The sequence below is a fragment of the Harpia harpyja genome, chromosome 14 (assembly GCF_026419915.1).
Source record: "Harpia harpyja isolate bHarHar1 chromosome 14, bHarHar1 primary haplotype, whole genome shotgun sequence".
NCBI classification, from domain to species: Eukaryota; Metazoa; Chordata; class Aves; order Accipitriformes; family Accipitridae; genus Harpia; species Harpia harpyja.
In genome coordinates, this window is record NC_068953.1 from 8,679,138 (window position 1) to 8,703,596 (window position 24,459).

The 24,459-nt window shown below is 47.1% G+C and overlaps 1 protein-coding gene across 13 annotated transcripts; it reads right to left on the minus strand.

The window, feature by feature from the left end:
* Window positions 1-289: 289 nt before the first annotated feature.
* Window positions 290-23,651, minus strand: EXOC7 (exocyst complex component 7). 13 transcript variants are annotated; one of them, XM_052807367.1, is made up of 22 exons: window positions 23,412-23,651; window positions 22,535-22,600; window positions 21,287-21,471; window positions 20,489-20,594; window positions 19,725-19,947; window positions 18,248-18,415; window positions 17,182-17,193; window positions 12,083-12,175; window positions 11,021-11,089; window positions 9,517-9,662; window positions 9,038-9,190; window positions 8,235-8,333; window positions 7,595-7,657; window positions 7,204-7,270; window positions 4,718-4,756; window positions 3,596-3,661; window positions 2,735-2,855; window positions 2,213-2,308; window positions 1,857-1,920; window positions 1,269-1,310; window positions 958-1,091; window positions 290-544 (listed from the first exon to the last, which is right to left on the minus strand). In XM_052807367.1, exons 1-22 carry the CDS (start codon window positions 23,607-23,609, stop codon window positions 442-444), a joined length of 2,313 nt encoding a protein of 770 aa, XP_052663327.1. In that variant the 5' UTR covers window positions 23,610-23,651; the 3' UTR covers window positions 290-441. The 13 variants fall into 13 exon arrangements, with proteins under 13 accessions (XP_052663327.1, XP_052663328.1, XP_052663334.1 ...); XM_052807368.1 differs by lacking the exon at window positions 17,182-17,193; XM_052807374.1 differs by lacking the exon at window positions 12,083-12,175.
* Between the last annotated feature and the right edge of the window lie 808 nt (window positions 23,652-24,459).

Below are 24,459 nucleotides of genomic sequence, written 5' to 3' on the forward strand. Positions count from 1 at the left end.
ATGTTTGGTGGGGTTTAGGGTTTTTTTTTGGTTGGGGTTTTTTGGGGGGTGGGTTTGTTTTTTTGGTTTTTTTGGTTGTTGGTTTTTTGGGGGTTTTTTTGTTTGTTTGTTTTGGTTGTTTTTTTTTTTTTTTTTTTTTTTTTTTACACACTCATCATGTCTGCTGTGCAAAGCATGAACATTTATACCCACGCCTGAAGATGCGCAAACATAAGATCCCACACAGCAGTGCAGTGGGCATCTAGAGCCTTTGCTCAGGATCCACAGAAGGCAAAAGACAGCCAGGAGGTAGTGTTTCCACAGGTTTATAAATCTCATAAATACAAGTATAACACCCTGCCCACCACAATGGGGCAGGGGAGAAGGGAAGGGAGTCCCAAAGGTTGCTAAAAGAGTGCTGACTTGTACTTGGCGGCTGGAGAGCACACAACAGCTGGCGATTTATGCCGATGTGTCAAACAGCTTCTCAATCATCTCCCCCACTTGGTCGACCTGGTATTTGATGTACTTCTCAGGGTTCTTGGTGAAGGGCACATTGCCATATCTGCAAAGGAAGACAACCCCCAGGTGGCAAACAACTGGAACCCAGTAGAGAGACCCGCTGGCCCCTCCTCTGTCACAAATCAGCTCCACTCCAGCACATCCCACTTGAATCTGACAGGGTATCTTGTAGGAAGCAAGTGACCTGATTACAACTGGTGTCCTGAGTTTTACATTAATAGCCCAGGGTGGCTCACAGCTTTGTGCTAGTTAGAACATCTGCACTCACCCTGACCAAGGAATCAGGGTGACAGCAGATGTTTGCAACTAGTAGAGTTCAGCTTGGGGATGTTTTAGTGTGCAAGGTAGAGAAGCTAAGAAAGGACAGTAGACAAGTGCCCCAGCTCAGGCTACCCTAGGCCCCAAAGACCTCAGTAAATCCAAAGAAGAGAGGACAATGCTGCAAGAGGTCATCACCTGTTCAAGAAGGCACCATAGGTCTCTTTCACAATGGTTTTCTGTGCCCGGCGGATTTTGTCCCGTTGCTCCATGTCTGGGATTGCCCAGGCCTTCTGGATCTTACATAGCTCCTCCAGCCCATCATTAAAACCCTGTCCAAAGTAAAACTCAGTGAGTGTCCTGTCTGCAATCATGTCCCTACACCGAGTCTGATGTTCCTCCCCTCCACTGCTGATCACCAACAGGTCTCCTCCTTAGGCAGATCGTTGGTCTGACTGTCTGTCCCAATCAACTAGCGGATGTTCTTATGCCACCTAACGCCTCCTTACCTTAAAGCGCTCCTTTATCATCTGCCTCTCCTTATCCTTGAGCTGCAACAAGGAGGGAAAGGATTTTATTTCATCTCCAGAAATACATTTCCAACATCAGTGTTTGCCCACAACTCCCTATCCAACTTAAGTAATATCCTGCCTACATGGCTTGAATTCGCTCTCCTAAAGCAGGGAGGAAAGCAAGCTGCAGTGAGCAGCACACCCTACATTCAGCCATTGGCTTTCATCTGAAGTAGGTTTAACAAGGGTAATTTTCAGCCAGAACAGACATAAAAATAGACTTCTTTATGCTTCCAACCCTTTCTAAGGGAAGATCTCAGGGTTTTGCAAATCCAAAATAGAAGCATCTGCTCAGGTGAAAATATAAGAATGGAGGCAGAGATTAAAAGACTTGTATGAATCTGGGGCAGGGGAGATTAGAAGGCAGTGCGGCTCACCATCTTGTCCCAGCCACAGTATTCACTCTGCAGAGCAATACTGGCATGAGATATAAAGAAGATTTCTGGGAATTTTTTAATATGACATAGGAGAAGATGTTTCTGGCAGTTTCTACCATCTCAAAACCATCCTTGCCCATCCTCTCACCTTCACTCCTGGTTGAAAGACAGGCAGGCTTCTCTCCAAGATATAATCTGTCACCTTCAACCAGCTGCATGTGAAATGAGATAGGAAAGAGGCAAAGAAGAGTTACTCATGCCTCACCAGAACATCTTTGTCTTCACCCATGACCCAAAGGCCACCCCAGACAACATACACCCCAAAACTTTCCACAGTGACCCCTTCCCAAGTTAAGATTAATTGCTTGGAAAGCAAAATACTTGGCTTTGGTTTTAGTCAAGTTTCTGTTTTAGGCCAATCTCTCCCACTGCTCCAGCAGCACTGGCTCCCAAGGAGCTCTCAAACTGACAAAACTAAGGGAAGAGCAGAGTATGCCACCTGACCTGCGCTGGTAGGTCTGGATCTGCTGTTCAATGAGCTCCCGGTAAGACCTCTCGGCTGTCTTCTGTGTCACGGCTACCAACTGGATCAGCTCAGATCTGAAAGAACGGAAAACCTGAGGAAGCACCTGAGCCAGCTGCTCTCAGGGCTGCTAGCAGGACTGCAACCTTTCAAGCCCCTATCAACAAGTTCTTTTCTGCCCTTTACAATAAAAGGGACCTTGAAATGCACAAACTGGGAGACAGAAGCTACTCCAAGTTACTTTCTAAAGCCATGTCCTCAGTCCTCCCAAGCTCAAAGGATTCTCTACAACTTAAGGCATATCTGATGCTTTTATCTTCCACTCTCGTGTAATGCTATGTTTATAATAGTGCAAACCTTTCAATAGGGCAGTTTCAAGAATGGAAGAAAGAGCAGAGATGAGACAGGCCAGCAAATAAGTGCACTCAATGCAGAGCTCTGCTCCAAACCCGTGCTTGGAATCAGCCTGGAGTTCAGGGATATTTACCCAGATACACGCTTACTTTTCCAGAGATTTCAGAATGTAGTTGTAGTTGTTGTGCAGAAAAATGGCACTCAAAGCTGGGTCTTCATAAACCTTGGATTTACTAAGAAGGTTAAGCTGCAAGTTGCCCAGCACTTTGCCTTGAAGAGGGAAAAACAGAGAACAAAATGTTCTTGCACTGAAACTTCTCATTACTGACAATCCAAACCGAGCGCTCTGTACTGTTGCTGTGGGCCCACAGCAAAGTGAACAGCACAGCCCCAACTGCATGTGCAGACAAGGGTACAATCACATGTACTTAACAATCCTACAAGCCTCACACAGATCTTTCCTCAGCGAGTCACCAAAACCTCTCTGCAAACTAGTGCCTTTGTTGCAACTGGCAATACAGTTGCATTCTATGTCCAGAATAAGTCCCAGGACCAGCATGGGTGATCAGACACAGCCTGACCATGACACAGGCTCAGATCTCAAAAGAGGCTGAAGGACCTGATTCCCATTGTAACAGATCATCACGAGGTAGTACTGTGAACTCATCTCGCTATCTTGCTGTTAAATGCAGGATTGAGATTTTACAGAGCCCCTTTGGCAGCTAGGCGCCTCTGTGGGTTCGAAGGTGGAAAGCACTGGGCGAGAATGGTTCAAGGCAACTGACGACAAAGCTCTGCAGCACAGCGAACTGCTGCATTGTGCTCTGTCCGGTCTAACTGTAACAGTTTGAAACTCCCAGTTTGACCCTTTTTTCCATCGCTCCCAGGCTCAGCTCAAACATGGAAAGATCACATGGAGTAAGAGACACAGCCTGTGCTCTTCACCCAAGAACAAGCTAAGTGAAGGACAGCTGATGGGGCAGAAATGGGAAAACGTGCAGAGTACTCACAGATGTAGGTGCTCAGCAGCCGCCTGCTGAACTCTGAACTGTAACTACTAGCTGAAGAGCTGGTCTCTGAAAAGAAAAGAGTCTTAGGCCAGTTAACATGCCATGGGGAAGGGGGGTATGTGTGGTCAGCCTGCCTCTATTCAAATAAGCCTTGTCCCTGTTGCTATGGAATTAGCGCAGAGTTCCCATCGACAGTGAAATTAGCTCCCTGCTTCAGTGCCGACTGTCAGCGGCTTAACCAGGGTGAGGGTGAAAGAGCTCTGCACCCCTCAATCCTTTTATCTGCATCAACTGCTGAGCACCCTGGCAGAAACCTCTCCTTTCCTTCCTAGGGCTCAGAAGACATCCTCTTGATCAGAAATAGAGTCATTATACACATCCTCCCCATCCTTTCCCCCACCACCTGAAAAGGGTTTGTAAGCACTAGAAATTGGCAATCAGAGAACAAATGAGCTAGAGCTGTTAACAGCAGGCACACAACAGTAATTGAAACAAGCAGAAGGGCTCTGGAAAGTTTCAGCCATCCCCATGGTTGCTGATAGAGCCTGCTTGGCTCTGTACGAGGGACTACACCAGCACAGAAGCCTGCCCTTACAAGCAATGACTCTGGGCTGGCACATGTTCTTCTGTCTATGCGTAAGAGATGGCTTTCTGCCCTCAAGGGCTCGTGGGCATGGGTCCCACGGGACATGTGGGGTAGCTATCTCCTCCTCCCCCCACCAGAGAGTTTGGCAGCCAGGCCTAGCTCGGATGGTCCAAGTTCATAAACACCCCACGGGAAAGGCCACAAGGCTCCTGTTGCTGGGAGTTGGACAATAAGGAGCTGAGCGCACATGGGATAAAGCATGATACCAGCTGGGCCAATTTGCTACTCCTGCCAAAGAGATTCAGCACCATGAGAGTGTCTTTAGCCTGTTTCACCTCATGTGGCATCCTTCATTGTCTGCTGGTGACAAGCCCCCTGTATTCTCTCCAGCCCACTGGCAAGAGTTACTTACCCTCCCCTTTTTCCCTTTTCAATTATGTGTTAATTTATTTACCACTCCTGGAGGATAAAGAATTAACATACATCACCAGAGTCCAAGGCAATATGAACAGGTACATGTGGGTAAGTCTGCTTACCTCTGGGATCTAAAGGAATATTGTATGTGTCCCCAAGAACTACAAAGATTAGGCAGAGCAGAGAGAGAAAAGGGGAGGGAGGAGAGAGAAAAAGAAACGCAAAGTGCAAAAAGACAGGTTAGAGACCACCATCCCTTTGAGAACAAAGCAGATATTAACACAGAGCAGCCACAGACAGCTACACAGGAGAGCAGGCAGGAGTCCCTCCAAGGCCACAAACAGAGTGGAGATCACAGAGGAAAGGCAGAGTGTAATCTCCTTCCCCTGCTAGAGACATTGTTTGCATTGTCATTGTTTGTATTTAGCAAGACACCTCATTCCAAATCAGTTCAAACCCACTTTCAAGGCAAAGGAAATCTTCTCCTCATGCCATCAGCAGTTTACTGGTCCTTGAAATGAACTGCACAGCTCATATAACCTTCCCAAGAACCTGAGCAAAGCCATCTCACCCTCACTCTGCACTTCAGCATCCCTGCATGGCTATACAAGGCCCTACAGAGCCGTTCCATGGGCAAGAGCAAGGGATTAACATCACTGCATTTAAATGATCAACTTTGCTTTTGCTACCACTTGAGGCAAACACTGCAGAAAAAACTGCATGTATTTCCCACCACTTGGCATCACTGTGGGAGTTAGATAACCCAACTCCAGACACCCACAGCTGAGCTAGCAACTGGAAGCTGTCATTAGAGAGGAACCCTTGGGGGCAAGTCACCATCCCAAAGCAGATGCCTCTGCTGGCAGAAGCAACTCCCTCCTTAAACTCTACTGACATAATCACCTCTGATCTGATGATACTTGGTCTAGGGTGATGTCAGGTCCACAGCCAGACAGGGACCACAACTTCACCAACATTCACTAACCAGTGTCACTCAAAATGAGAACAGCTCTGCCCTGTGTGGGTGCCCTGCATTGGGCCAGTCCTAGCTTTTGGAGCAAGCGACAGAGCTGTTTCTGCATGAGAACAACACTGGCAGAAAGCAGGAAGTATCTGGCAGCAGATGGTCCCTAAGGCCTGACTGCAGACAGGGAGAACATGATTTACAATACTTGGATTGTAGGTCATCTCATGCATGGCTCTTGAGGTACTACACATCAGCCCAAGTTACCAGATCTGTTACAATTACACCAACTTCAAGCTTTAATAATTGAACAGACTGCAAAGAGGCATTTTTTTCAAGCTGTCTTTACACAGCAGGATCCCTCTATACCTGATGGGACAACCAGCCACAATTAAAAAGGAAATGGCTTGCGTGTCATGGATATGGTCACATTTTGTTATATAGCCAATACAAAAAATAAAAAGCCTATGCTACCTTTTGAATCAGCTCCCACAACAGATCTCTACTTAACAACATGTCAAGACTTTGAAACAACAATGCTGACATCACCGTTCAGGGAAGGACATGGGAAACAGTTGGTTTCTCCAAGAAAAATCTCAGACCACCTCTTTGGCCAGGAGAGAGCGCCAAGGCATGGGAGGCTCTGAGCTTGCAAGTGGAGAGGGCATAAAGCAGTGGCTAGAGGAGATGTGGCAAGAAGCAGAGACATCCTAGCTTGAGTTAATCTAGAACTGGCAGAATTTTCCAAGCAGGAATTGCAGACAAAATTCTGGAGGCAGCTGTAAGCTTCCCCCTTCCCCTGCTCCTAATGGGCTCCCTAACCCTCTCCAAACACCAGTTAGTGGCCTGTGCCTTCTCAGGTCCCTGCACCCCCTGAATCTCCAGTTCTCCACCTCTCCAGTCTACTCTTTTCCAACCTACTTGAAAGCATGAGCTCTGCCAAGGCCAAGGGCTCACTAGAGAGCTGGGAGCTGCTGCTCTACACAGAGCTAAGAATCATGTTCTAGCTGACAGACAGCAGCATCCTGTTAGATGAGGCAGCAGCTCTCAGCTTTTGATCTATGTATTTCTTTCTGGAATTAGTCTTCTTATCATCCTGGAAAGCAGAACTAAAACTTGTCTTTCTGCTAGGGCACGTGGAACATGAATAGCTCAGGAGTCCCAGCTTGACCATGGCTAGATGCTGAGAATATCCTTGCTGCTGCTGTTATACTCTGACCAGAAGGTGTGGCAGAGAAAGGCAGCAATTCATCAACACACAGCCTACTAAAGCTAACACAGCTGGACCAACCACCCTCACTCCAGTACAGTCAGAGGACCAGCCCAGTGTCAGATTTGAAGCTAAATGACTAAGGCATCTTCTCTTGATACCACAGAGCCCATCAACAATAAACACCATCCCAAGAGTACCTAATAGGAGCAAGTGTGGAAGGCCAGCAGGGAAACTCTCTGCATCCCTTGGAGTTCTCCAGATAACCAACTACGTGGTCATGGCAGATTGGAGGACAAGACAAACCACAGGGTGAAGGACAGGAGGAGAACAAGCTCACAGTGCATATTGAGGTTTGATCTTTTTAGGGAGGACGTCCAGACAATTTGGGGAAGGAACTTCCATGCCCAAACAAGCCCCATGCATGTATGTACCTTGCGATGCCAGCATGGCACCTGCTGTCTCCTGGAAATCCAACAATTGCTGTAGGAAAAGGATGGCCTGGAAGCAAGGGAGGGAAGTCATGAGCAACTGACATTGTGTATCCTACACTTTGCTATTAAGGATCATGAAAGGCCACTTGTCCCCCCACACTTAAAAGCCTTCAAGAAACAAATCGCTACACTCCTTTGAGTTGCTGGGGTTTACCCATGCGGACACATCACAGCTTAGCAAGGGTAACTAGCTAATCTCTCCATGGAAGCCAGTTAATTGCCCTTCCAATACCAAGACAGCTTAACTTAAGAAATTTCCCTACTGCTCTTTTTAAAACCTCTTCACAAAAACTGTTTTTCACAAAGCGTTGTTCGAATCATCATCACGTACGTTGCTGGTGAGTTCATGAACTGTCCCATCTTTTGGCATGTTATATTCTTTGTCTGGATCATTCTAAGAAGGGAAGAGAGAGACATAAGTTAAGCATGTAAGGAAATTGAAGGCATCTACAATACAACCACTGCTGCAAGTAAGCTGTAGGCTTGTTTATCCAGCCTCTCTCAATATCCTCAGACCCAGCTCTTGCAGTGCCATCTCCTGGTGCTCAGAAACCACAGCTCCTATGCACCAGCAGCTCAGAACCACAGGGGTTTGTTCAGCATGTGACCATCAAATGTTCAGCTCACCTACTGGGCAGTGTATTCACCAAGCCCACCTTACACAGGGACAGTTTAACATGAGTCCTCCAAAACTTTTCAAATCAGCAATTGTCCTTTCTTTTTAAATAGGATTAAATTCTGAGATTGACTTGATATCTGCAGAGGCCTGGAAGCTCATGTCAAATTATCTGTAGTACGCCTGTTAAGGGTCTTAGGCAGAGGCCTCCTGTATTTGAAATCAGCACCAAGCATTTGGTATTTGCAGCGGACTGTCCAAAGCAATCCAGCAAGCTCCCACAGGGGTTCTGCTCAGAAAAGCCCTCTTCCAAGTCTGCTGGTCTTGCCAGAGAGAACATTGAGGAGAATCCTACCTTAATGTTGTCCGCAAACTCTTCCAGTGCCTTTGCACCAGTGGTCTCCATGGAAGTGATCAGCCCTGGCAGTTTGTTCTTAGTGCCTGCTGCAGTTCCCTGGAATAGTTCCATAACAGATCAGAGAAGGAAAACTAAGAGTATCTGAACTTTCGTTCAGTACCTACCCTCCCTGATCCCCCACCCCAGCATCTCATTCTCAACTCCCCACGTGCCAGGAGAATATTTACAGCACCATCAACAACATGTGAAATCCCACGTTCTTCTGCCAGCCAGAAAGGGAAGGTGTTGTGACCCTAACGGTGACCAGGACTTGCTACCTCTCATGTTTCCTCTTACGCAGTACCTGATACAGGAGGTTGGTGCATCACAGTCACCAGCTGGAAGCAGATGGAAAGGAGCCTTGCTAAACCTGGATGCCATATTTGATACCTGGAGAACCTTGTGGCATGGTCCAAGCAGGCTCTCCTCAGAGTAGCCCATCTTCCAGACATCAGTGAGCACAGTCTAAACTAAGCTCAACGGTATCGGAGATGAAACACCTCAGAGGCCATGTATACAGCAGAATGATGTAGATGGTCCATCACTGGGTCATGACTTGAACTGAAAAGAACTGCTGCTGAGAGATGCTGAGTTGCTGTTTGACCACCACAGAAAGGAGCAAGTTAGATATGTGTCACTTCCTATCCGTGCTGGAGGACAGAAGCAGCATGGCTTTCTTCAAAGCCACTGTGATAATCCCTTTCAAAAAGTTCTCCAGACAACGCAAGCCACAGGACCCTCTCCAATCCCATCATGCTTACTTGCAAGACCTGGTCAAATTCTGGCTTCATCTGCTTGAGATGCTTAAGGATAGGGAAGATCGTGAGTACAGCCGAATAGTCGTGTCGGATGATGGCTTTCCGGGCAGCTGAGACAATGTTATCCCCCTCCATGATCAAATTATCCAACGACTCCTGCAACAAAGCCAGAGAGTCAGAAGGAAGCAGCATGACTTTTGCCCAGGCAGCACAAGGGGCTCAATGCAGAACACCTGTTAAGGATGCCAATTTAGCTGATGGGTCATTTGCAGTACCCAGTGAGTGACTCTGGGCACACATTCTCCAGGGTCTGTGCAGGCCCCAGTTGCCTGAACAGGTGCTGGAGGACAATCCTAGTAGTGGTGGTGCTCTTGGGCACCCACAGCAGGTGGTGGAACACACATCCTCACAACAAAGAGGAAGGGAAAAAGACTTTGTGTGTATCCTTTACAAGAGAAGCCAAGTAGAGAGGCTCAACTAACCTGGATGAGAGAATCAAAGGTCTTCTTCTGGTGGTGCTCTGGGACGATTTCTGTCAGGAGCTGGTATTCGCTCTGGGCCAGTTTGACAAAGGCACTAACGCAGTGAATGTATGCATCAATCTCGATGTCAAAGACGTCATCCCTCCCTGTAAGGGCAAGATGGCTTTAAGAGAGAACAAAATTCGTACTGAGCTTCCAGCAGCTCTGCTCACTCCAAGGCCTTGGTTTACACAAGGAGCACAAGGTTCTTCTGGAAAAGGTGGTTCTGGCTTTGCACCCATCCTTCCGTGAGAACAAGAGTCAGGTTCTCACCAAACCTGCCCCCTGGGTTTGTGCATGTGAAGCTACGCATACCCTGCAGGAGGCATGCAAAGTCATCTGCAGTTCAGGAAACAGGCTCATCAGGACACCAGCTCTTTCTGGCCTCATGACAGAAGGCAAGTTTGGAGCTCTTCTGGGATAAAGACTAAATTTAATCAAGGGCTTGAACAGAGAGTACTAAACTCAGGAAGGTCTGAAGTGAATTATTCAACATCTCTGCTTGTATTTTTAGAATTCTTTATCACCATCCATCACGCAGATGAAGAATTGCCATTTTGCATCAACATTTCTGGGAAATCAAGGCTGTCCTGGAAGGCAGCTTCTTCCCATAGGCAGAAGCAGAAGATAAAAAACAGGCAGATGAACATTTAAATCCTATAAAGCAGGAATATCAGCACAGCTAGTTGAGCTATCTGTCACACAATGCTGCATACAAATGCAAATATTTGAGTTCTAGCATATGAATACCTCTGACAAAGATCCATCAAAGAACCTATGTGGTAGGCATGAGAAGTGCCAGTATGATACAAGGGCCTGCACCAACTCATGCCAACCACTAGCTGGATGCGTCAGCAGGACAGACACAAATGAACTCACACCATCCTGCATTACTCAGACCCCTGTAGTAACCACTACAAGACAGTAAGATTACACAGAGAGGCCTTCTCTAAGCTATGGACTGCTGCTGCTGCTTCTCTCCTCCCAGCAACATCTGCAACTTTTGATGGAGAAAGAACCAATTCTTCCCTACACTGACAGGTCCCTCAGGTTGATCTTTTAAAAGCTACGGTCAGCAGGGGACACACAAATGTGATGTGGTTTTAGAGACTGCCTACAGTGGAGAGCAGCCCACTTTATCACATGCCACATGTGATCCCTTTTCTGTTTGGTTCACTTCAGCACCGAACAAGCCAGTAGCTACCTATAGGAAAGTGCCCCTCAGCACGGTGGCCACCATTCTTTGGTTGGACAAAGTTGGGGTTCCCTGTTTGAGGGCTTGGGGTGTGTGTGATTAGTAGGAGTGAATTCTACTGAGAAGAGCCAGAGCTTCTTAGCCAGAGAAGGCCCATGCTCCAGGACTGCCCACATAGATGAACAGCCGCTGGCTACAAAACTACTGTGAAACATGCTGAAAAGAAGGGATGTTAGCCAGCTTGTTATGAAGTGACAACATGGTACTTACCAGCAGCCGGCCCATGCTTGTCGCTCAGGGTATCGGAAAGGTGTTTAACTCGTAAATCATGCTCATGACCTAGTGAGATGTCAGCCGGCACAAACAGAAGGCGCAATTTATCCAGGGTGGTTACAGCATGGATGCTCACACTGGCTGGAAGCCGCTTCAAGCTTGGCTTATTTGATCTGATGGACACTTTTTTCCCTACACAGTCCCAGGAATGCTACCTGACCAAATCCCTTTGTTGGGCTATGTAGCAGTAGCAACCCTTTGAAACCTGATGAGAAGTGTGAGTTAAGTCATTCGTTGGGCCACAGGAGACCCTTGAATCTCCTGCCATAAATTCTGAATAGGAGAGCAGGCACCAGACGTCCAATTTGTACCCACAACCATTACAAATCCAAACTCAAAGCCCATCTCCTGCTCAGCACGAGAATTTTTTTCCCCCCAATGAGTGATAGTAGTCACCATCTGGGATTTAGTAGACTGCAATGTAGGTGCTGAAGATATCTACTTCATATGCATCCATAGCAGGAGGCAGAAAGGTCATACAGATGCTTTGAAGCAAGTGACCTCTTCTCCCCTGTCTGGTACAACTTCTATGAGCAGAGGAGATCAGAACATGGAAGATGACCATTTAGGTAGGTCTCCACAGAGAAGATGTACAGGCATGATGCACTGAGCTAGCTATGGTCTGACACTTCAGCATCAGGTTTGGAAAGGTCACTAGGAAACTGAATGTCTCAAAGTCCAGGCAAAAAGAAAAGAGAATAGAAACACCACAAGCAGATGTCATCAGAGTAGAGCTTCCATTAGCCAGGTGGCTATGGTGGGTCAACTGCTTTAAGGTAACATTCCTCTCCACCTGTACTCATGTTTACAGAGACTTTGAAATTCACACACTAAATTCAGAAAAACAATTTGGCCCTCCAGCATCTCCTTGGTTCCCCAAGGATAGCTGTACCTATCCAATGCTGTCCACCAACCGCTAGGCTAATGGAAGTCCCACCTGGAAAAGCAAGGCTGATACACAGAGAAAGTCAAGGGTGAAGTAGCTAGAGCTGTGATTACCTTCCATAGGAATGAGGTTAGAGGCCCCCTTTTTCCCATCTAGACCATGCTGAGAGTACTGTTTCAGAAGGTTCTGAGCCTTACGGATCGTGCCTGTCACCAGAGCCAGAGAGAAGAGACAAGAAGACCTAGAAAATGAGTGAAAGAAAACAAACCCAGAACACCAGCCCTCCACCGGCAAGTCACCTGGGCCCAGCAAGAGGATGCTGGGCACCAATGAGCATGCTCAGTACAGAAACGTGAACCCCAAACTCATGTCCAAGTGTGCAGGTACAACGGCATTTCCAGACTGTTTCCCTGCTTTGAGGGCAGAGGCATGAATTGCAACCAGGGTTACAGAATCAGGAAGTGCTCAAATCAGTTTGGTGAGGTGGCACAGCTGGGTGAGAAAACACAATCAGAGAAGGAAAGCAACACAGCACCCTTCCCTGTAATGAGTTTATCTAAGCCGGTACTCTGCATCCGAGCGTACAAGGTTTGTTGCATTTCCTCAGCTGTGGAAACAGGGCTTTGCAGTACGGACAACTCCAGTCCAGCAACACATTGCCTGCTCCCCAGAGCCACAATCACAGCCGCTTGGTTAGCGCTGCAGAAAGAGGTGCCTTTCCAAGGGGTATTTTCTGAGCATGCTCAATATAGACCCATCAGGAGCCCCACAGCCAAGACAAGGAATGATCTCTGGCATTACAGGAAGCAATAAAAGGGTGACAACCCCTGGGCTCGAGAGAGCAATTGCAGCAGCAATTCCCATCACAGGAATCACAGAATAATGGATGCTGCCCACCCATGTCTAACTCGCATTAAGTCACCCTAATCCCCAAGACACTTCTCTTCTAAGGAACTGCAAATCAATTAAAACCATGGAAAAAAATAAATAACACTGGGTTAAAAGATTTATACTTAACACACACAAAAACCAGACAGAACTGAACAAAAGCCAATGCTGGATATACAGCTAGAAAGCACAAAACAAAGCATTAATGTGACAACTGAAAACTAAGCACTGTTTCCACATTAAAAGGTTAGTCGTCATGCAACAAGCTACAATTATCACAAGCACATGGACACCCTCTCACAGCAGAGCTTTGCTGTTGCCTGCACAACAGGGAACAGAAAGTTTTGGGAAGGTAGAAGGAGTTTCTATAGGAGACACAGATGAAACAGAACTGGGCTGAGTAAATGAAGAAGGATCCAAGAAATAAAAATGCTGCTGCCAAAATTAGGAATTGTTCTTCCGTTTTAAAGCAATAAATACTTCAAACATGCAGAAGGTCCCTACTTCCACCACTAACTGTGAGCCGCAGTACAGCCTGGAAATGAGTGTTGGCTGCCCAAATGCTGAGGACCGCTATCCTGAGGGGAAGCCCAAGTACGCAGTGCTGCAGAACAGCATCCTGGGGTGCAGGACAGCTTCATCCCATAAAGGGATATATGGCAGGGGGAAGGAAACTTCAAGTCCCCCAGCCACTGCATCTCTAATGGGGGAGAACAGGAGAGAGAAGTTCCTACTGAATTACAAAGCTGCCTTAACCTGGTGCTCTTACTAAATAACAGAACATGGTTCCTAAAGCGTAATGTTTCACTGGCAACATTTTTCTTCTACCAGTTCAGTGTTCTCAACCACTTAAAGAAAAAAAATCACATCCATAAAACACATGCTTCTAGCAGGAAACTTCTCCCCTCTAGATGCACATCAGGGAGGTGGGAAGACTTACACCCTTGTGCTGATGCATTTGCTCCTAGCTTCTGCCATATTATCAAATGAGAGAGCTATGCCTCTTCTTCCAAGCTTCCTGATGCTCTTCACACCCAACACTTCTGCTTTATTCTTAGCTACTTTCAGAAACCTTAAGAGCTTGGACAACAGCAAGTTCCTCTGAGCAAGCAGGGCTGTAGCAAGCTCTGGAGATATGCACTAGGCTCTTTCTTACTGCTGTTACCATGGCCTAGCTGATCCAGAGCAGCTCAACCCAGCTACTGTTCTTCTACAAGTTCTTTCATCTTTCCCACTTTCAAGCATGGGGGGGGGGGGGGGGGGGGGGGGGGGGGGCAGGGGGCGGGAAAGGATGGTAAATTGTTGTGAAAACCAAGCAGACAGTACAACTGCTGCTGCTGTCAATAGGATCTCACTTCACAGGTATGCAGTGCACATCTCCACAGTCCACCCCGACAGTTTCTTCTCAGATGAGAACTGAAAGCCTCTGCTGCATTTTATTTGCATAAGCACAATTACCTGTGTTTATGCTGACACACACCAAGTGTTCAGTGTTCATGAGCATCACTTCAGTGCTGCTGTATCCCTCTTACTTAGCATTGTAATTAGGCTTTAATGGATTCTCGTGGAAGCCAAATGCTTTTGTTCCATGATTGTTTTCCCCTATTAGGCAGCTCGAAAACCAAATGGGACTGTGTTTCAGCTACTAATGAAAACATCACATTCAGGCTAGGCAGTGATCAATATGGGAAGTGAGAAGCAGGAACAGGCTCTTTATTCTGCCACACAGACTCCACCGCCTGCCTTCAGGTAGCACTTTACCACTAGGTAAACTGGAAAAGGGCTCCCCTATAGCTTAAAAAGAGCCCCCAAACACCCCAAAAGTCAAAAAAAAACACCTCAAACTTTTGCTCCTGCAGCCCAACTGTTAAATAAAGTAGCTTTTGGGCATACATGAGGCACAGTTTTCCAATTGCACATTGTTCTTCTGTTTCTCTCTTTCATTAGACAGTTTTCTAACCAAGCAGAAGGGCAACGCATCCTCTTTTCTTAGGCACCAGTTGCAAGAGTCCACATAAAACTGGCTAAAGCTCTCTGGCTTTTGCTCGTAGGCAGCCAGCCTGGGTGCCCCTACTGGCATCTTCTGGCCTTATCCTTCCCTGGCAATGAAGAGCTTCTGAGCTACCTGCTGCTCTCAAGCCAACAAAAGAGCACTGGGTCTACAAGCATCACAAAGAAACAATATTTTATGAGCAAATGTTTGCAGCAGGATGATTTGGGAATCTGAATACACTTGCCCTCTGAAACAGACTGCTGACATTTCAAACAGCCAACTGCTAAAAAAAAAGCCCACAGATTGCTTCATCAGTTCAACTTGACTTGGCAAGTTTCATTTAAGATGAGACAACTCTGCTTTACAAGCATCTCCAGCAGTCAGATTTTCAACTGCATACTGTAACAACAGGACTGTAACAGTAGAGGGTACACCCACAAATAAGACAATACAGAGAGATTAAGACCCTCTGAAACAACACATGGATATGGAGCATGTTCTCCAGAATCCAACATAGTACCTGGGGGAAAGGGGGATCTCTGCCTTGTTACCCTGTCCCTAATACCTCGCTTTGCCTTTAGTTGTAGCCTCTCTTGCGCTTTGCTTTGTGGGTAAACAAGTTATAGCACATCAGATTTAGTTTGTTATTTATCCCTTGCAACAGGTTAAAGTGTGCATGGGGGTGTGCACTGGGATATTCTTCCTTAAGGACTAAGGAAATCAACTCACTTGTTACAACTGTGAGAAAACCCCTTTGTCTGAAACCCAAATTGGCAGAACTTGACTTTACTTACTGAAGCAATAGGACAGAAAAAATTCTTCCATAATTGAACAAAGGCTAAAGCCAGGGGAATCAAAACACCACCAGATGAATATTGCTATGAAGAAGGTCACTATGCCAGAGTGAAGAGGGTGTAAGACCTCCATCTCAAGAGCTGTCCTTGAAAGCTGATGGAACTGCAGAAAAAACAGTGAATCTCTGCTCAAAGACTATTTTTTTTCTCCATTTTTAATTTCACTTAAGTACAATTTAGCAGCCATAAGAGATGGCTGGTGTATGAGGTTTAGCCACCCCTATACTTCAAGAGCTACAGTCTGGTCCTCTGTCCTTGTTCACGAAAGACTGGAGACAAATTAGCCACTATTTTTTCTTGAGATTAACAATACCCCAATAGATCATTTGAAATGTTCTTTCCTTCACACACTGTCAGCTCTGTAAGTGCATTCAGACCATGCTCTGTGCCTTCTACCTGGCCCATTTGACAAACTCCAATTAAACTGGGCAAAAAACCATAAAAATCTCCTGGCAAATCTACAGCCGAGACATTCATCATGACAAGTAATTTTGGATGCCCAAATGCATCCATTTTGGAGGACCCCTGTTTGTAGGGAACAAATGCTTGTGCTCTCAAACGTGTGGGCTCCTTTCTGTACTCTCTACGTGAGCATCCAAGATCTGAGACTCATTAAAAAAAATTGCTAGGATTTTTTTAATCTGCCCATGAAAAAAAAAAATCTCCTCCACCTCTGATCATTTACCTAAAGCATAGGTGAGATGTTACCATTTGGCAGGCTGCTCAGAAATGTCTGCTGACCATGCCGACTTCACAGCAATCAAAACCCAGGAACCTTTTCAGTATCAGGTGATAACTGAGAACTGTGGACCAAATCTGAAGCATCTGCAACCTGAGTTCCTCATGGCTCAACTACAGATTCCCATCTGGCATCCTTCCAGGAGAGAGCTACTGAACCACACAAAAATAATTTTTACCTATTGTAATCATGCTGTTGGGCAGGAGCCACTGTTCAGGAGCTGAACACAAATGACTGCCATCATGCTTAGGAGCAATTTTAAACACTGTTTTTCTGCCATCTGCAGCATAGGTAGTTCTCTTTACCAGGAGGATATTGTCCTCTACAGGTCTCCCAACACTGGGGGCAAATTCTTATGCACATAACTACCTGCCAAACTCCAGAGGAAAGCCAAGTGCGGGGTGACACATCCCCTTGTCACGTGGTTCTTTGCCGACAGGGGAAAATCCACTGAAATTCACATTCACCAACTGCAACTCGCACAGCAGCTTTCAGGAACAGCTCCAGGGCACACCAGCAATGGCACAGACTGATTTTAAAAGACCAGAGGAGTGATCTCTGGATGTCACAGAGGCAGGCCTCTGTGAGGCCAGGCAGAGGCCAGGCAGCCCTCCCTCTCCAAATATCCCAGGCACACCCTCTGCTTTAGCAAGAAGAGGCCCAGCAAAGCCGCTCCACACACAGAAGTGAAGAGAGCGAGCACCAGGGCCAGCACACACACACATAGACACACATTACCTGGGATGAGGACTGCATTCACATCAGGATTATAAAAATAAACACAACACAATTAAAATGGATCTCTCTTTTCCTCCCTTTCCCCATCCCATCCATTCCCAGTCCCTACCCACATTTCTTATTATTTTCCTAAACCCAGTAAGAGTATTTGGACAAAACAAGAAAAAAATATTAGGGTGGGAGAGTATTGGCCAGGTAAACCCACAGCTTTCATCTGACTTTCATCACTATTACAGAGGAGACAACAGGGTGCTGTGACACACAGAGGGACAATACCACTGTGCTGCTGTGGGAGGTACGTGCTAGCTTTTGCTGGCCCTCCTTCTGGCTGTGCTCCCACTAGATGGCACATTTCAGAGACGGGAACTCCAGCTCTGCCCTCTGGCACGCAGAGTGACCGCCCTCACCAGCTGCAGAAAATGCAGCAAAACTCCATTATGTGGAGAGGTGGAATAACCCACCAGCCACATTCATAGCTCTTCCACAGACAGGCCGAGGCAAAAGCTTTAACAGCCCTTCCAAAATTCAGACAACTTTGGATCTTATTTCTGTAGGCACCCACCTAGTCCCCATCTCAACTCCTGATAAGTTCTTGCTTTCCTAGCACAATAATAATTTATTAATAACTAATGATTAAAGTTACGTGTTTTATCAGATCCGAGTTTTCTATTTCGCTGTGGCACAGTCTATACGTCATATTCCAAGGCTGTGGACAGGTGTTCTCAGATCATACCCTTTTATAGCCCTCTCAGGTCCCTTTTTACTTATCTCCTTTGTTAAGGCAATGGCCTTTTCTCTCCCTCTATACAGGACCCCTCCCCTCCCTTTACATCGCCCAGAGAACAGACCCGATGACCTGACAAAGACAGATAGAGAATTTCTGTAATGTCAATGCTGAATCCAGGCAGAGCAGAGGTGCTCATCTCTGAAATCTCACCCCTACTCCTGTCCTAAAAGCACATTTTAGGCACAGAGGCTACCTCCACAGTGAGAAGGCTTGCAGATATGCATTCGATAACCAGGCAAGAGGATACACAGTACAGTGATCTGCCCCTTCAGGACTCACCTGGTCTTTTGATTGGCTTTTTGGTGGGGGTGTCCTTCCTTTTGTTCTGAATGGCAGGGGAATATGGCACCCCCGTGGAGGAGCTGTTCTTACGGAAATGGTCTTTCAGCCCCTTGACGGAGCGGTCAAGCTGGACAGAGCGGATTTGGAAGTAAACAGTCATGAAATCTAAGGAGACAAGGTAGAAACAAAACTATAAGCAAACAGGGAACACTATATGGTAAAACAAACCTTTCCTGAAACACTCTGTGCCCCTAAGGGGACTTACTAGCATTGATGTGGGACCCCAAGTAAGTGTTTTTTCCCTTCCAGAGCCTCTCCTATTTTCTTCAAAAACTACTTCTTCTTCCTTCCCCTGCAGTACTCATTCCAGCTTTCCCACCACACACAACATTAAGTCTGTGCACCACGACTAAGAGCACATCAGCTGTGGAACTGATGGAAGACATTTGCGCAAGACATTGTCCATTCAAGTGCTCAGTTTCTAGCATGAGAGATTTTACACACCTCTCAGGATTAAGGGCACTCAGGAACTAAATAAGGTGTTCATAATTTGAAAGCAGAATACAAACTGACTAACAAAATATGCTATATATGCTTGAGTCGCCTTTGATGGTGGAAAAATTCTTAAGAAGCTTTTAAAGATGTTCGTCATACTTGGTAAGCACAGTAATCCCCACTCAGAAGTAAATCTTTGAGGTGGCGGGTGATTCTAGTAGCTATATATATGTGAAAGTACAGGTTTCCTGTAACAAGACCACAAAGTCATTTGCTCCCAAAGGAAAAGTTAATAAAGGAGTATAAAGCTGTAGGCAGATTTTGATGCTGCAGAACAGAAAAGAAGAGACATGTACTGACTGAAGAAAGTCATCTGTGCTGCTTTCTCCCTGCCCTTGGTCACATTTAATACAAAAAGTTCTGTTCATAAATAGTTCCCACATGGGAATAAGTGACCAGTGTCTTGCACATTTATAATACCTGAGCACTAGATAGTTGCAGCTCCATCAGAAGGCATTACAGATGCACATTAAATAGAGTTCTGCTATAGGACAGACTATGCATTAAGGTAATTTGTGCTTTATTTACACAGTTCTTTCTCTCATCATATCCACCAGGACATCATTCTGTTCAACTGACAAACCACCACTTCAGTCTCACTACAAACACTGTAAAAAAAGCAGGATCTTAAGGTGATTGAAAGGAGACTGAACTACTCACCTAAAAGGTGCCACAAAGGCAGTCACTAGTTCTGCTAGTGCTGGTACCTACCAACAGCAGCGTGACTCATGGTTTGTTAGCCACAGCAGCACCCAAGCAGAGGCTTCATGGCTGAAGGTGTGTGATCTACAAGCCAAGCTGTGCAGTGCTACACACAACCCTCAACACCCTACTTCTGATCTCAACCACATGTGGTAAGTAGTTGGAGAGCACTCACCTGATACAGAACTACAAGGGAACAACACGCAACACTACCAACCTTGATTCCTGCCGTTTTCCACCAGCCAGCCAGAAATGCGGATGATATCATGCAGGACACTCTCTGGGAGGTGCTCCAGAGACATCTCCTCCTGAGTCTCCATTTCATCATCCCCACTGATCAGGTCCAGGATGAGGATAGGTGGGACCGGCTTGGTGTGTCGTGTCATCAAGCTGCGGAACTCTGATTCCAGGGACTCCTTGCCCCTCTCAAAGAGGGATTTCTGGCACAAAACAGCAGAAGAACAGAAGCAGCACAGGGCTTCAGGATTCAGTCACTCACAAGTATTTCTGCATAAGAATGTACTTTCTGCAGCGTTTCTAACCACTGTCAAGTACCGCATGCTTCAAACTCCAATAACGCCTGTAACCAAGAGACTTTTAAAGCTAATTAAATAAAAAAAATGCTTGGGAGTTGCTCAGTCTTCAAGTGCGATTTAAACACACCTCCCATTCTGCTCAAGCAGTTGAAGGACTGACAAGACCTACTCAGGAGGAGTAGGAGTTCAATCAACTTCATCACATGTGCAAGATATGCTTTCAGAAGTCCTACTGGCACAATGCATAGAAAGAGCAAAATGCCACAAGCAGAAACGCTGCTGAACACAGACTTAAACAGAAGCCAAAACAATCGCTTCTTCAGCTGTGCCCAAACACCTTCTTCACCAGGCAGCAAGCTTGTCAGCGTCTCGCAGCAAGAGAGCAAGCAGCAGGGCTGCATCCGTCCCTCTCTCACCCATGCCAGGTTCCAGACCCATGACCTACCACACGGTTCAGCTCTGGGCTGTCCGGATTGTTGTCCTGAAAGTATTCTACTGCCTTCTGGATTTTGTCCATGCAATTCAAGTATTCCTCCAGCCTCCCAGTGGGGCTGAAAATAAAACCAAAAATAAAAAGCAGTGCCCCAAGAAGCAAAGAAGGAAGATATCAAGAAAGCACCAGACCAAACTCAGGATAAAAATAACAAGGAAAATTTCAATTCCCTTTTCTTCAACTAGGAGGAGATCATGGGATTCCCTTTTGCCTCCACTCAGTGCCACAGCAGAATACCCAATCCACACAGCAAGTGCAGAAGTATTGATGATTGAGCAGCACACAACTCGCAGCCTTGCCTTCCTCTCCCAGTCAGGCCCTGATGGGAAGGTAGAAGAAGCTGCACATCCCATCCCAGAGAAGTGCCATCACAACACCCTCCTGGAGACTGAAAGCAGGCTCCAGAACAGTTCCGATTCATCCTGGATGCAGCGACAACATCAACAGGGCAGGAAGAACCTTTGGGAAAAGGGCAGAGGAAAGAAGAGAAGCCACCAATGCTCATGAGATTCATATGGCAGCATGTCTGCAAAACCTGGAAGAGACACCAGTGCAGAGTCTGAGCAGACTTTGCCCTCTGGGGATTGCTGAAGGTCAAGTCAGGCAGCTTTATTGTGGACTGATGGTGGGGAACGAGTGTGGGAAGAGTACAGGAACATTATGATGAGCATGTAGAGTCAGCTCCCCTACCTCTATCCCAGAAGTTCAATAGGATGAAGCTCCCCAGCAAGATCTAGCTGCTCCACTCACCCTTCCTTTATGATCTTCTCTGTGTCCTTAGCCACATGGTAGTAACTGATGACGTGATCCAAGCAGGACAGGGTCTTCTCCACATTCTCCTGCAAGCGCTGCAGGTTCTCTGTCTGTTTATGGACAGGGATGATTGAGTTCTCCAGCTTCATCAGACGACTTTCAAAGGAGGAGAGGATAGAAACCTACACACCAAGAGAGAAACAGAGAACTGAAGACATCCTTCCACATGGATCCATACAGTATGGTAGCAGTTAGAACAGGGCAATCAGGGACCTACTGCTAACTTGCTCTACTACTAACTTGCCATGGCTCCTTAGGCTCTATGTCCTAATTTCTGTTAATAATCACAAAATGCATCACCTGCCATACAGAGACAGGCCAATCTTTAATTAAATGTTTGTAAAGCATGAAGATAATGTTCCAAGACAGTACTAAGGAGGAGCAAAAATTTATTTGACAGCAGAAAACAAATCCACAGGAACTGCCTGGAGGTATCCTAGGTAAAAAGGAGCAACAAAAGCATAAACCAGCAGCCACTTTGCTCCATACCACTAAAACGCAAACATGAGATGCATGACGTGGAGGCACAGGACCAGTATAGTGAGAACCTTCTTTTCCATCATAGACATTTGTTTTTTAAAAGGGACTGTGATATTGCTTGTGAGAGGTGCAAAACCTTAGTAAGCTCATAAAGGGTACCTTAACGTCATCTCTTCTAGGCCAAAACGTAATTCTTTCAAGATTCACTCCTATGTCATGTTTTCCACACTTCTCTCGGTGCCTCTATGACTTTCTTAAAGCACTGAGCCCAAAACTGGACATAACACACCGGCTGAGGGCTTACGAGCAATTACAGCACAATCATTACTTTCTACCTCTTTAACAGAACACTCCCAAAATAGAACTCCAAACAAGACCTGACTTTATGAAGCAATAACATGATGCTGTTGCACAAACTAGTCTGGGGTCTATTAATACCTCTTCCCAAGAGAGAGGACAGACTGCGAAGAGACAAGGCCAACAGCTCATTTGAGCCCTCATCTCCCCAGAAGAGAAGCTTAGGATTGAAATGTTTATCAGTCTTCCCCTTTGCCCAGCCACTGAAGTGTAAAACACAGATGCAGAGCAAGTGGTTCATTACTCTGTATTCCTCAGATGGCACAATGACAGCCTTGAAAACAGATTCTCCTAAGAAAAAGTAAACCCAGGCCAAACACGAGGGCTGAACTTCAAGGACCTCCTTACCATGTTCTTTGTAAGCTGGTCACTCTTCTCAAGGCTCTCTTTGATAAAAGACAGAGTTTCTTCTTCCTGTCAGTAGGATGAAAAAATAGTTTTCGGTACTGAACACTAAGCATTTAAGTCGCTAAACGTTACATGTAGGTTTTTGCAAGTCCTGGTAAACACTGCAGCAAACCATGTTTGTTCTGATTCTGAGGCCATATCTCAATATGCCACCTCTTAACAGAAATCAGGGCAATTGACCCAAGGTGAGAGACACATAACATAATGAGTGAGGTTTTTATGGATTACTCATTTCCCTTCGATACCGTGAGCCCACAAGCCTTAGCACAACAAAAGTTAATATAAAATTAACACCTTTAACACAGAGGCACACTGACCCAGACCACACGATTCCCCACCACAGCACAACACAGGTGTTGCACAGGCACCATCCAAATCCCACACACGGCCATGAACTCAAGTGGCCAACGCAAAGCAACCACCGAGGGCTGTTTTCAAGTCACCAAAGCTCAGAGATCGGGGGGGAATAGCAGCCTGCAAGGACCAGCCTCACAGACTGGACCCAAGGACCTCAAGGGAGAGCACCCAGAAGCTACCAAGCCCTAAGAGGGAGGACCCAGGCCCGAACTGGGGGGGGCAGAGATATCCCTTGACCCTGAAAACCAGAGCCCTAGGCCCTGAAGGAGGCCTGGGGATGCTGCCAGGCCCGGAGCGAGGTGAACAGGCCCTCAGGGGGTCCCGGGACGCTCCCAGGTCCGGTGGGGACCTCCAGGCCAGCTCCCAGCCCCCTCTCCCAGGCAACGCGCTGAGGCTGCGGGCGCGGGCCCAAGCCCAGAGCTCCGGCAGGGCCCACAGCAAGTCCCTAGCCCACTCCCACCTGCTTGAGCTTGCCCTCGATCTCCCTCCTGCGGGCCGACACCTCCTCGGTGGGGATCATCCTGACGCGGGGCGCCAGGGCCGCACTCCTCCCGTTCAGTCCCACTGCAGACAGCCTCTTCTGCCCGCCGTCACTGTCGCGGCGCCATCTTGTGAGCGGCAAGACACACTGAGCATGCGCACCAAGGCCAACCGCCATCTAGAGAGTGGCCTCTACTTAAGTAGGGGCCGGAAAGGCACCAGCCGTGAGGCACATGCGCCGTTGCCTTAGGGAACAGGCGCATGCGCACTGCCCTTCGTAACGGCCAGGTTGGGAGTGGCGGGCAGGCTGCGCCGCCATGTTGGAAGTGTGGTGGATCCTAGTCTGGCACTCCCTTTCTCTTAGGGCAGGCTTGGCTCCCCAAGCCCGCCATCCCCACTACGGCCTGGCCGAGCCGAACCCCTCCAAGCCCAGTATTAGCGACGTCCCCACAGGACACGGGGTCCTGACGGAGGTCCAAAGCCACCCAGCTTCACCCCTGCTGAGCTGCTGGGGTGGCCAGGCCCAGGCCCACTCTGCCACACACCTGGGAGGTGAAGCAAGGTGTGGAGGAAGATTATAGGGGTTTGGGCCCAGGGAAATGAAATTACAGAAATTTGAATATGAATTATGCAAATGTAGGCGTTTGCAGGAGTGCAGTTCACTCTACCCCTGTCCTGCATCCATTTTCCAGAAAGAAAGGCTACCACTACAGGGAAGCTGCCACCTTCTCCCTGCTGCAGCATAGATGGAAGTGGCTGGGTTTATCACACACTGGGCAGTTATGGGGCTCTGCATCCTCATAAACCATGTCCAGCCTGGAGCAGGGAGCTGGTTTTATCAGTACAGGCAGTCCCAGCCCCCTGCCGTCTTGTGCTGCTCCAAGGCAAGGCTCCTGCCACGCGAAGGGACTGGCGTGTGCCCATCCATCTTCCCCTTGTCAAACCACCCTGGGCTCTGGAAAGGCCCCGAAGGTCTTCTTTTGTTCAACAACTTCAGTGCATTTCATAACCCACCTTATCATGCTACA

Coding starts and splice junctions, on each gene's coding strand:
- EXOC7 (XM_052807367.1), bottom strand. CDS start 23,609: ATGGCGGTTGGCCTTGGTGCGCATGCTCAGTGTGTCTTGCCGCTCACA. Junction 7,658..8,234: donor AGTTTGCGGACAACATTAAG/GTAGGATTCTCC, acceptor TTCCCTTCTTAG/AATGATCCAGACAAAGAATA. Junction 1,311..1,856: donor TCTTTCAACCAGGAGTGAAG/GTGAGAGGATGG, acceptor TCCTTGTTGCAG/CTCAAGGATAAGGAGAGGCA.